The sequence below is a fragment of the Ambystoma mexicanum genome, chromosome 5q (assembly GCF_040938575.1).
Source record: "Ambystoma mexicanum isolate Mex_15411 chromosome 5q, UKY_AmexF1_1, whole genome shotgun sequence".
NCBI classification, from domain to species: domain Eukaryota; kingdom Metazoa; phylum Chordata; class Amphibia; order Caudata; family Ambystomatidae; genus Ambystoma; species Ambystoma mexicanum.
In genome coordinates this window covers 118,447,435-118,460,321 of record NC_090933.1, presented here as the reverse complement: position 1 = coordinate 118,460,321, position 12,887 = coordinate 118,447,435, and the positions used below count along the sequence as shown (strand labels likewise).

At 46.5% G+C, this 12,887-nt stretch overlaps 1 protein-coding gene across 1 annotated transcript in view; it reads left to right on the top strand.

Moving 5' to 3' along the window:
* LOC138497282 (dynein axonemal heavy chain 5-like) overlaps positions 1-12,887 on the top strand; it is a 1,499,851-nt gene that overhangs the window by 174,721 nt on the left and 1,312,243 nt on the right. The window contains exons 12-13 of the mRNA XM_069620634.1: positions 282-380; positions 3,746-3,927. Coding sequence (XP_069476735.1) covers positions 282-380; positions 3,746-3,927 — 281 coding nt within the window. The remainder of the gene's footprint in view (positions 1-281; positions 381-3,745; positions 3,928-12,887) is intronic.

The following is a 12,887-nucleotide window of genomic DNA, read 5'->3' as shown; positions in this document are numbered from 1 at the left end:
CTGGCCAGGATGTCCACCTGGGCATGGTAAGGCAGGCGTGTTTTGCGTAGGGTGTATCCCTGGGCGTGGTAAGGCAGGAGTGACTGGCCAGGGTGTCCACCTGGGCATGGAAAGTCAGGAATGACTTGCCAGGGGATTCCACTTGGACAAGGTTCTTCTTTTCAATTGAAGTCTGCATGCATACTTCATCCAACCAAAGATTAACATACACTGTGCAATAATGTTGCTGTGGCTTACTGCTCCTGTTTTCTGTAATGACTGTTTCTGTTTTGTTCTTTTAGGATGGCAGCGTTACAAATGCCGCCAACGAGGCCAAGGATAACGTGAAGTATTTATACACGCTTGATAAGTTCTTTGGTCCTCTGGGTAAAGCTTCTCCAGTAAGTGCCCTTGTTCATGCCATGATAAATGGTTGGCAGCCAGATGTTTACTAGCTTTGTATAATCGCGTTACGTGATTGCTGTCTGTAAGAAATAAAGTCCCATCCATGGATACTATTTACTCCCAAAACCCCGACCCACACCTGTGTGTGATACTTGTAAAAGTCGATGTTTGTCTGTTTTTTTTGTTTTTTAATGGTTGCACGGCTCATTGTCCAACCTATGTTGGCATAAGTCTACTTTAAGGACCAGCATATGGTCCGAATTCTTTCAGTGAGCCAGGCGCAACACAGCTCAGTGCGTTGCGTTTGATCTCAGAGCTGGATTCATCATGTCATTGTCCCAGGCGTTCCTGTCTGCCGTAACACTTGCCAAGACCCCTTAAACATATGCTTTCTCATACTGTTCTAGTACTCGACTTGGAAAAGTCATTCCGCCACTTTCTGAATGTTACTGGGAAAGAAAAGCGTGCATGATCGGAAAATACAAATGATTGGAACACCGGCACTGATGCGGGAGGGTCAAGTGGTGCAGTGGGGTTCAGCGAGCCTGACATATCAGTAGACCATTTACTATGCTTAAGATGGAGGTTTCCTTTAATTGCTCCAAAGCTGTATATAACACCAGAGGTGGGCGAGCCAGACGGGGCGTGAATGAGCACAGGCCCAGTCGCTGGCTCGAGCATGACTCCAGGTTCACGCCACTGGCTGCCAAACATCTCAGCCAAGGACTACCGGCTGACCACAGATTTAGTTTTTTTTCATTCTTGCCTGACCATGTGGCGGATGGCATCTGCCCGACACCATGCCCTGTCCCCAACACAGATCCTCCTCTAGAGGGCTTCTCAACTTTACAAAACTCTTTTTAATGAATCGCTGTTCATTGCAGCATATTTAAATGGTGTGGGCGGGGATGGGTGGTAATTACGTGTGCATCAGCAGTAGTGAGAAGGGAAAGGATCATTGCCCGCAACAAGACGTCGAATAAGTGTGACCATGAATTGATGAAAAACTGATGGTCATCTTTCCATCTGAATGCAACCCACCATGAATCACTTAAAATAATTCAGATTGGGTACCTAAGACAATTAAAAAGTCCCAAAATAACCACCTGCCTTATTAAGGTGTCTAGGTTATGTTGGCATCTGCTGGTTTCACATGCACGTCAATGGGTTTGTTTTTTGTAGAACTTTTCATTTTGTAAACCCAATATCTAAAAATCTGCATTCTAGTGTAAAACAATGACTTAAAGCAGGTGGTACGTTAAACCGTTTTGTTTCGATTGTTGTGTGTCTTTGGTAAGAACCTCGAGAAAACAGTGTTGGGGTGGAAAAGATAAAGAAACAAAAGTGAGGACGACTTCGACTAGGAGATAGACGGTGTCCCCTGATTTAAACAAAATATGCTGAAGGGCTACATGACCCCTTCTTGGTTCTCTTCAAGTGTCTCGCAATCGGAATATGTTGAAGCCTTCGATCATGCTTTTTATCTTGGCCTGGTCAGTTCTCCAGAAGACCAGTTGCCCTCTTGGGCTCGGTAGTCTTTGATAAGGCACACGTCTACGTGTCCAAGACCCGATTCTCCCTAACCTGAGGACACTTTCAACAGTTACCAGCAAGAATCTCTCCACCACTGCCTGGGTGCTTTGCATACTGAACGCATTCTCACCCCTGCCACGAGCGCCCTTTTAGGCATAATCCTACTATAGGTTTCTCCTATCCCAGGATTTGGGATTTCCCCAGGGTCTGGGCATGTTGCCCCCACCCACCTCAGGCTGACTAAAGCTCATTCTCAAGACTGGTGGTCTGTGCATATCCCACGGCCCCCTGAATGCTGATAAATTCCTTTTCAGGTGTCATGGTCTCAGGGTTCCCACCAGGATGCGCGCCATAACCCCCAGCAGAATAAACAAATATGGCTACTTCCTGGGTACCGAGCTATGGTGCTTGCAAGCTTTCTAGTTTCTCTCTGATATGCATGCACTCTCCTACTGTCTCCCACACGTGGTTTCTCCCGTGGACTGGCTCTCTTCTGGAGTCTGGCTATCCCCAGCATTCTCCCTTTGTTAGAAATCTGATGCCCGTCTCAGCATATAGGGGTTTTGGTGTCCTGGTTTCTGTAGTCTCTCCGGGCCCAAGGGCCTTCTGATTCTGCTCAGGTCTCCATGACCTGCACATTTCACTGCCCTGCAAGCTTTTCCTGCTACCCCTCTGTCCCACTGAGCAAACCGAGCCTCTTAAATGCTGACTGGTCCTGGTGTCTGCTCCCTGATTGGCTGACCCTGTAGTTTCTGCAGTTATCTAAGTGGGTGTGAGGTGTTGTAGTCCAGAACTGGGCTCAGCTTTAAACGTGCTGGCCGCCATTTTGGAATTCTGCCATGTCCTTTGAGGGTTTTGTGAGCAACCTGTTTCACTCTTCCATAGTTTGCTTTCTACATTAGCAACAAAAGGGCTTAAGCCTGGGGAATTTTGGGTGCCTGCTTGCTTCCCTTTTCTTTGGTAATTTCTAATTGGTGTTTCCAGTGTGGTTTTGAGGGCAAGGTGGTATTTGGTCTGTGCAAGCCTGGGGTTGGTGAGGTTTCCAGTGCGCTATTCTGATTGAGTGATGTGAGGAGCTCTTGGGGCTTGAAGTGAGTACTGGCGTGTTTCCCGTTTCCTCAGACTCTGATTTGGTTTATCACTCCTCCAAACATGGTTCAGTTGAACGCCATGGAATGGATCTTTGTTGGATGTTAGGGACGTGGGGAGGATCTTAGGATTGGTGGAAGAACTCTGGGTAATTCCCCATATGTCACCTCCTAGTGTCACAGTTTCTGTGCCGGTCAGTGTAGTAACCAGTACCCCAGAATATTCTTTCTTTGCAGGTTTCTGGCTGGTCTGGGATTTGAGCTGGGACCTTGGGAGACGCAACTCCCGGCGCATGTCCCCACCTTACCTGCTCCATATTTCCGATCTCCGGTTTGGGCTGTCCAGGCACTTCAATGGGATCTAATGTAGTAAGGCCCCCTGTGTCTATACCTCAGTTCAAGTGTCTTTGTGGGGAGGGGGTGGAAGTACCCAAAGGTGAGGGGGGGAGAGCTATGGCGGATCCTCCTTATTCCACCTTCAAGGGTTGCACCATCAAGTTGACCCTGCCCCGGTGCCCACAACCTCCAACTCCCTCTCACCAGACTCCCACAGTGTGATTTCATCACTCTTTATTTAGGAAGGGGAGCGTATGCATTCATTAGCCTCTGTAACCTTTAACCTGGGAAAACACGCAGAGATGGGAGATAGTAGGCCTTTTGTACGCAGTGTCTTGAGCCCACCGCTTGTTTAAATGTTTTGTGATCTGATGACGGCTGATGAGTTGAGGTCTTCCCCTTAGGCAACGATGGTGGAGCACATACCCAGCCTGATGAACACCATCCGCATGATCTACAGCACGTCGCAGTACTACAACACATCGGAGCACATGACCTCGCTCTTTCTCAAAGTCACCAACCAAATGATTAACACCTGCAAAGTGTACCTGAATCAGGGCGTCTCCAAGATCTGGGAGCTGGAGAGGTAGTTTTTTCATGTTTACTTTGTGCGAATGTTAAACCTTGTTTCGGCATGAACTTTGTGCACAAATGTGTGCGCCCTCTTCGATGAATGGCAATTTAAGCAATCTTGGTTGGCTCTTTGCGCCCTCTAGTGGCTACATGGTTCCATGAACTGTTGGAGTTGTGTAGTGTCAGCTCTTGGACGATTCCAGAAGGTAATGGCACTACCTAGCCGCAATAGGGCAGGACGAGACAGAAAATGATCCTTTCTGAAGCCATACGTTGAAGAGAGAGGACAAATCTCGATGTCTGGATTCAAGAAACCTACATTTATTGAATGAAAAAGACTCATATTAATACAGTGTACTATTTCAGTGATTTTCAGTTATTCACTCTAGCTGCACACCTACTGAGCGCACACACGCACTACTTACCACCCTACTTTCTCCACTGATCTGGAGTGTGGTCCCTAAGGGCGTTCAACCCACAGTGCATTGCGATCATACTAATTTATTTATTTGTTTTTTATTTATTATTTATATAGCGCACAAAACCCAGGGGTATTTAGGCGCTTTTACTTAAGAGATTAGTTACAGTGCTTCAGGTTATAGATAGGAAGCGCATAAGTTGATTACATCATATAGGAACATTAGAAGTAATACCACACGCGCAAAGTGCAAAAGAGAGTTCAAGGTAAGTACATTCATAGAGCCTAAATCCATGTTGCAGGGCAGCAGCACATACAAATGCAAGTCAATACAGTGGGCATAAACATGGAGCCTAACCCCATGTTGCAGGGCGGCAGCACACACAAACGCAAGAGTCAATTTAGTAGGCATAAATAGTATTACAGCATGGCACTCGCTATGGAGCGTCAGGGAGTAGACCGGGGCCTCGTTGTGGGCCTTGGTTACTCTGGGCCGGCTCACGCCTCACGGTTACTCTCATTGGCCTTTCTAGACCAATGCAACCAATGGGAGGGGGCAGTTGGGCCAAGCCAGGCACTCGGTCAATGCAGTAGTAAAGCAGACATCTTGAAAGGCCATGACTAGTGAGGCACGACAATAGCACCAAGAAGGTGAAAATGGAAAACCCATGCACTAAGCTCAAATCAGGTGAAGGGGCGCAAATGCGCGATGTGCGCTCTTAATTTGCAGGCTTACCCTACAAAACATGATGATTCCACAGATGCTGGCATGCAGGGTGAGGACATGCCGGAGCAAGGAAGCCGGGCTTCATTGACAGAAGAAGGCAGGCAGAGTGCCACTGATACGCACGTGGGATCACATAATTATGGACACACAACACATATCAACACATACCCCGCAGGTGACAGTCGCGGTTATCGGACTGCTGGTGGAGATGTTGACAGTTCAACCACATACTTCAACTTCAGGTGATAGGCGCTATCGAAATGCCCAATACCATAACGCAAAAAATTTGAAGAGTGATTTCCAAGAACTAGCCTTCTGGCATGCCTACAATGAGGGAAACGTCCCAGTGGGCTTTTTATACCCTTAGTACTTTCCATTTCACTTGGCACTCCAAGAAAGGGACATGCTGAAATGACTGAAATCCATTACTGTGCAGAGTTGGCAGGGGTGCTGCTGTCCCTTCTTATTGACATGGACTCAGTGGTTGGGCTGTGTGGCCCGCCCCATCTCTTCCTGGTATCCCAGGTACTGTTGGGTAATTCCAGCGAGGCCCCTTACCCAACACTACCACGAATTAGACCAACTAAAAGCCACAAACGCAAATCTATCATATAATACACCTTTATCATGAAGAATGTTGACATTCGTTGGCAAAATGTTGGTTAATGTCCTGTTAAGTTTTTTCCTCAAAATGTTAAAGGTAGGCAGATGTTGATATCAATGGGTAATGCCAGTATAGCCCCTATATGCTTTATTGTGGACGTGATGCATGGGGTCATACATAAAACGTACAAAATACCATCATACATGCCATCACTAGTGTAATCCCCTCGTCTACATTCTTGAGTGGGAGGTATCCACATTGTTGTACTGTTGAAGAGCGTGGAGTTTTGCTATTGTCAATAGCCCTCTTACGCCTCACGCTGGCAACAGATGGAAGGCCTTCACAACTCCCTTCTGAAGCACTACAAAACAGTGCCAGCCGCCCATCCTTTCCAGATTCAACCCATTATGCACCGCCGGTTGTGGACTCAGTCAACACTCGCAGCAGACTCCATACCCCTCCATTGACTTCAATTTGCTCTTTCCCACCCAAAACAAAAATCTTGCGTTTCACCGACCTGCGAGTCCCAAAAAGTTGAGAAGTATGCCTTGACCACTACTATGTGCAGACTCCCAAGAACGAAACCAGTGGGAGAGCAGTTCTGCATTGTCTGTGTTCTCCAGCATGGGGTCTGGCATGGATTCACATGCTCCTGAATATTCCCCGTCGTCAGGCTGGGAATCCTCAGTAAAAGAAAAAAGTTTCACTTTCAAACTGTCTTTCTCCTTTAAACCAATTGCTGAGCTCTGGGTCATACTGCCCCCAACCAGTGACTGCCCTCTCCCTAAGCTCCTCCTCTGGCAGCCATCTTCAGATTCTTACCGCACGTTCAAGTGTTGGGAGACTTCGTGTTTTGATCTGTGAGCCCATTTATGATTTTTTTAGTGCTTTTTGAGTAAAAAGTTAGATTTTTGTCAAATAGATCCTGTGTGGTCTCACGTTCCTTTGCCCGTTAAGCGGCGACCCATTTGTTGGCGTCTTTCTTTGCCCTTCAAGGGCAAGAATCGGCGAGTTTTCTTGAAAGATTCCAGAGGGCCATTGGGCATACACTGCATGCCGGACAATGTCGGATGAGAAGGATGACAGAGGTTCTCTCTTCAAGCTCTGTTCCAGATGCGGATTGAGCAATGTGTTTGTGGAGGACAAACCCTCACAGTGACTGTCTCTATACGGATCACAAGGAGGCGGATTGTGAGATTTGCCTGGGATTCACCAAACGCACCATCAAGGATCGGCACAGCAGATTGGCGGCGTGGCTCAACGCCAAGACCTTTACCCCATGTGGCAGGCATGGGTATGCCTCACCCAGGATCGGCCGGTCCGTGGAGTGGGCTTCTAAGTCCTTTGAGGGTGCTCCATCCGTGGCGGACCAAGACAAGGCCAAGCTCTGCGAGTCTGTTTCCTTTGGGGTTGCCGCACGATTGCAGGTCCAGCTATGAGCAGGGTGCGCTCATCGTCACCATCGGTTTCCATCTCAAGCCATCGCTCCAGCTCCTCCTCAGAGAGGAAGTCGACTGAACTGGGGTACTCGACCCAGCCCTTTAAGACGAGGTAGCAATATTATGAGATGAATGGGAATGCAGAAGATACTCAAACATCAATAATTGAAACGACTCCGGTTAATATCAATTATCTAAAAGGGGGAGTAAAACGGACATCAACAGACGTCTCACTGCTTGGTCTCTCAATTTGCTTCAGAAAAAACATAACTTATTGTTAAAACTCATCATTGATGACGTTAACTTACGTATTTACTAATGTCATCCTACGTGGCAAACTACAAAAACCTATTGAAGAGTGATTGGTTCTAAGGGAACATCTAAGTATATGTACTATATATGATGGGCTCCTTAACATCAGGTGGGGCAACAAAGCCCTCACCTAAAACAAGTCACTATGAACGTCACTAAATACACAACGTCCCATTGGTTACACAAACTATAGGGCCCTTAATTACGTGTCCCCTGGTTGACACTCTTCCACCCTTCAGTACTTTTCCACCTACACTAGCAGCACGCAGGCTAGACTTCCATGTGCTGGTGAGCTGGTCATAACTATAGCTTCCCACCAATTACCGTATCATATATCATGACTCAGTGGTCTACTGTCAATTAAGACTTTGAACTTGTCCTTGGAAATGTTCTCTGCTCTGGAGAATTCAGGGGAGTGAAGGCACGCTCTGCCTTCATGCGTAGGTATGGTTCGTCATGTTTGTCCAACTTCATCCCTCCATGTGACTGAAGACCACAAATTTGAGCTCTGGTGCATTTAAAATACTATTTTTTTAATAGACCTCTGGACGTCTTCCTTGTTTTTTGCCAGGTCTTCTGAACAGGAGTTTCATTTCACATGATTTGTAGCTAATGTCTGTTCATCCTCGTCCGATAAGACCTTGGCTCATCCAGCCTTTCCTTTCTGAGATCTACTTCTCTAATTCAATTGCTTTTTCAACTGCAACACATTGGAACAGAGGCCTTTATTTTCTGGTCTAGCACTGCTATAACATGTATTAGAAACATCCATTCTTTACGTGCTCCTATATATGTATACATTGGTGCTTGCCGCAACCTATTCACTACATAGCTGTCCTCAAGAATACTTTGTCTGCTTGCATTTCTTTGCATATGTACATGTATAAAATGACTTGATATCTTCATTGTTTCTATAGCATAAGCCTCTTCATCTTGAGCCCAAGATGTCACTTATCTTTGATACTTTCTTGATGCCTTAGAAAATAGCTGCATTCTCTTGTCTCTGCATCTCTTCTATGTATGCCAGGCTTGCTTTGTGTGATGTCACCATTCTGTTCTTCCGAACATTTGCTCTGTTTCGTCCGGGATCTCATGCAACTGGCAACTGGCCATCATACTGTCGTATATCTAGGTATGGCTTTCTCAATGGGAACCTTGCTTCTAGGATTCTCCTCTGTATCTGTATTTTCAATGGTAAAGCATGTGTGTCACACTCGACCATATTGCCTATATGTTGGGAATCGGAAACGGTTGAGTTGGAGGTACTTGGCTCCTTCTCTACACTACCCGTTCTGGGCGATTCATCAGCCACTCTCCCATCATCTTTCATATTTAGACATCCTCTTTTGAAGAAATGCTTCTTTGGTATCCATATCTTGATGACTCCTTTCAGGCATCCAGCTGACTTCACATGCTCATCCTTATTCCAAGTCATGAGCATGCGCTGTCCACTGCAATAGATCCATTTTCCCACATACTTCTCATGGTTCTTTGAATACGGGAACTTCTGTCCCTCAGGTGCATGGATACTAGCCTGTCAGATCTCTGGCCTTCCATCCTTATTCAACATCAATCATAAATTTTATTCCTATGGCTTTCTTTGCAGTCTTCTTGCATTGTGAGATTATTATCCTAATCACACAGAAACCAAGCAACACACCACAATCAGGGCTCCAAGGAACTTTAACATGTATGGCATCCATTCTGGAACCCAAGAAAAGAGCACTCCAAACCAGCTATCATCAGCAATGTCTTCCACTTCGTCTCTCATCTGGACGTGTAGCTTTGTCAGCATCTCTATGGCCTCTGTTAAGGTCCGATTCTCGTCATCATGAGAATGTATGAATGCAACATGATTTCCCGATTTTTGCAAAAACACCTCCATCCATAGCTGTAATCATGTCCAGGGCACATCTATTCTGGAGTGTCATCAGTGGTATTGCACTCATCTCTTCTCTGATAGCATTGAATCCCTTTATGGTAGTATAGAATGTCTGCAGCAACTCCCATCTGGTAATCTGCAGCCATTTAGAATTTTCTCCAACCTGGATACTAGGCATAAAGATCAACGTGAATATCGACGAAGTCTGGCTGAACAATCTGTGCTCATATGGGATGGAGTCAAAAGATTCTATTGACTTGTCTGAGAAGTAATTATCTCTCTTCATTCTATTAATAAGTTCCACAGATCTCTTCTTCCTCAGGTGAGCATCTGCTTTAGGAAAGCTATCAAGGCTTAAGTCACTTTTAGGAATCTCCAATCCTGGAACATGGACATTTACTAGTGAGCATCTTCCTCCCCAAACCTTGGGCAGCTTCATATAAACTCTGAATCCACAAACCCAGTAATGATCCATAATTAATGTTGTTCCAATGTTCATTCCTGGTATATCAAAGATTCAACCACAGTTCTACTTCTCTCTGACTTTTCTTGTGCCATTTGTTTCTGGAGCACAGCTTTGCACTTTCCAGAGGCACTATCTGCAAGGGTCTTCCTTTATCTTCCACCCAGGTTAGTAGTTTAGCAAGTCTTGGCCATAGAGTCTTACATCCATTCTGCACTATGTCAATGGATGGCTGATCACAACCAATGACTACCAAGGCTCTGCAGATGACCACTCCTCCTGCTTCCCATCCATCTGGTGATAACACTGATCCCCAAATCTGTATCTGGCCTCTGTTCTTCCATCTACAAATTTCTTCTGCAGATTTTCCTGGACTCTCAAGGCTTCTGTTTACTTCCCATCTGAGTTCAGCTCCTTTCATTCCAGGCTTTTCATATTGGATCACATGATTCTTGGTGTGCACCTTGTTTCTTGTCTTCGTGTCTTGGACATAGTCTTCTTTGTCTTGGGTCTGTCCATTCATTTGCCCTTTTGAGGCCGTTCGACCCCATGAACTGGCCTCTTGTATGGCAAACTGCTATGTATGATAGACATCCAGACTGCACATTCTCTATTTCAATAGCTATGAAGATCTTGGACTTCCCCATGCTATAAGGCAGAAGTGCACATACAATGCATTCCTCCTTAGAGGTACTCCTTCTCACTTCCTTCATATGCTGATACCAAATGTTGTTCCCCAAGTGTGCTGTACTATCCAGGTAATCATTTAGCTCTTGATAATCCTCCCTAGTACTTTTACACACTGGAACAGAGGCCTTTCCTTTCTGGTCTAGCACTGCTATAGCACGTAGTGGAAATATCCATTCTTTACTTGCTCCTATAAATGTATACATTGGCGCTTGCCGCAATCTATTCACTATATAGCTAGCCTCAAGAATACTTTGTTTGCTTTCATTTCTTTGGATAAGTACATGTGTAAAATGACTTGATATCTTCATTGTTTCTGTAGCATAAGCCTCTTGATCTTGAGCCCAAGATGTGATTTATCTTTGATACTTTGTTGATGCCTTATAGAATATCTGCATTCTCTTGTTTATGCATCTCTTCTACGTACATCAGGCTTGCTTCGTGTGAAGTCACCATTCTGTTCTTCTGGGCATTCGCTCTGTTTCTTCCGGGATCTCATCCAAATGACCATCATACTGTTGTGTATGTAGGTAGGGCTTTCTCAATTGGAACCTTGCTTCCAGGATTTGCCTCAGTATCTGTATTTTCAATGGTTCTGCATGTGTCTCGCACTCTGGTTCCCAACATGTAGGCAATATGAGCGAGATGGTTGAGGTGGGGTACTTGGCTCCTTCTCTACATAGCTAACTTGGGGAAACTGCTGGAGAAGCGGGAGAAGACAAAGACGCAGGTAAGGTGGCCCGACCTATCCCTGAAGGCCCAGGTGGGCCAGGAGAAGTAGTCATTGATGATCGAGCTGGTGGCGGCTGCCCTCTTGAAGGTGAAAGGGGCTGACCCAGTCCAGGGGACCCCTGCAATGCCCAGAGTGGTCCCTCCTCCCAGGTGGGAGGCTCTGGCCAAGCCAGTGGAGAAGACACCGGAGAAGAGGATGCTGGCCATGAGCCCAGCCCCAACCCCTCAGGACGCAAAGAAGGGAGGGGGGCAGTGAAAACCTCTACCGTGCTACAGGGCACAGAGATTTCTTCTTTTTCCGATGAAGAGGACATGGTGTCTGTTCACACGGTCCTGGAGGACGTGGGGAACGATGATCGAAACGCCTTGGAGGCAGACGACTCTGAGATCGTCGATAGGGACGATGACAATGGCAGTGCCAGCGACGACAACGTAGGCCCTGGGGCCCAGCAAGCCTACTCTCCCTCCACCTCCCAGACGTGTCGCTGGACATTGTCAGCTCTCCTCACGCTGGTGAGAGATCCAGAGGAGGATGCCGACCGCACCCCAGTGGCGGCAAAGAGGAGGAAACACCATCCCACAATGCGTCAACTGCCTCACCTGCCCTCCCCTTGTAGGGATACAGGGACAGACATGGCGCCGGTGGACACAGACGATGACTGAGGTGGAGTCTCCCCTCTGCCGGGAGCTTCCCCACCAGACGAAGTCGGATCGTTCCACGGGCTGGTCACCTGAGCGTCAGAGCTCTTCCAGCTGATGCCAGAGGAGACCAAGAAGGAAGGGTTCCTTTATCAACACCGACAGGTGACGAGGAAGACCAATCTAGCAGTGCCGCTCCTGGACGACGTCTGTGATGAGGCCCCGGCTGTCACACCCGTGGAGTATCGCACAACTACTTTCTAGCCACGGAAGCCAAATGCAGTTGACCCCTCCAACCTAGGTTGGCACAGGCTCCTGATTTGGATATTCACAGGTACCTCGAGGAAGCCAAAGGGGGGGAAGAGGGTTAGGTTGTGGATAGGTAGGGGGTGTTTGGGGTAACTCGAAACAGGTTTAGGAAACTTTATAATGGATAGGACTGGGGAAACACAGGGAAAACAGAACCAGACCATGCAGCATAACTTGTCTCAACCTAGAGTTTCTAAGTAGTCCGTACCCTTCTTGATTAGAATATCAACTCTCTTGTCAAGCATTCATATACATCCACTGAGTAAGCAACAAATATAAGCACAGAAAAGCATGAATGAAATTAGGCCATGGCTGTGACAAACGTACACATATGAACAAGAACACAGGCAACAGTATCCTTCTCATTTAGTAGTGCCCCAAGAGTGTCACTCAACCTCTTACTGTGGCACCAGGACTTGGTTTAGAATCAGAAGTTGGTTTGGAACATAATGACTTGCTACAAACATGAAATGGACTCAATGAGCAGCCACAAACAAACATAGCGTTACATCACGTCATGCATTGATTACTGCCCCAACACTCAGAACATTTGCGTTCTCTTCAAACGGCAGAATGCCTAATATTAGTTTGTACTGCTTGGTACAAAACCATGTGCGGTTTGAATGGCATGTGAATCCACACTGTTGTGAGGATAGGTTGATTAAATGCTTCCCAACGGTGTGTACCACACCCAACAGAAAACACTACTGCATGATATTTGTTCCATTAAACACTTAACTGAGGCCTGGGTGGGCTCTCCG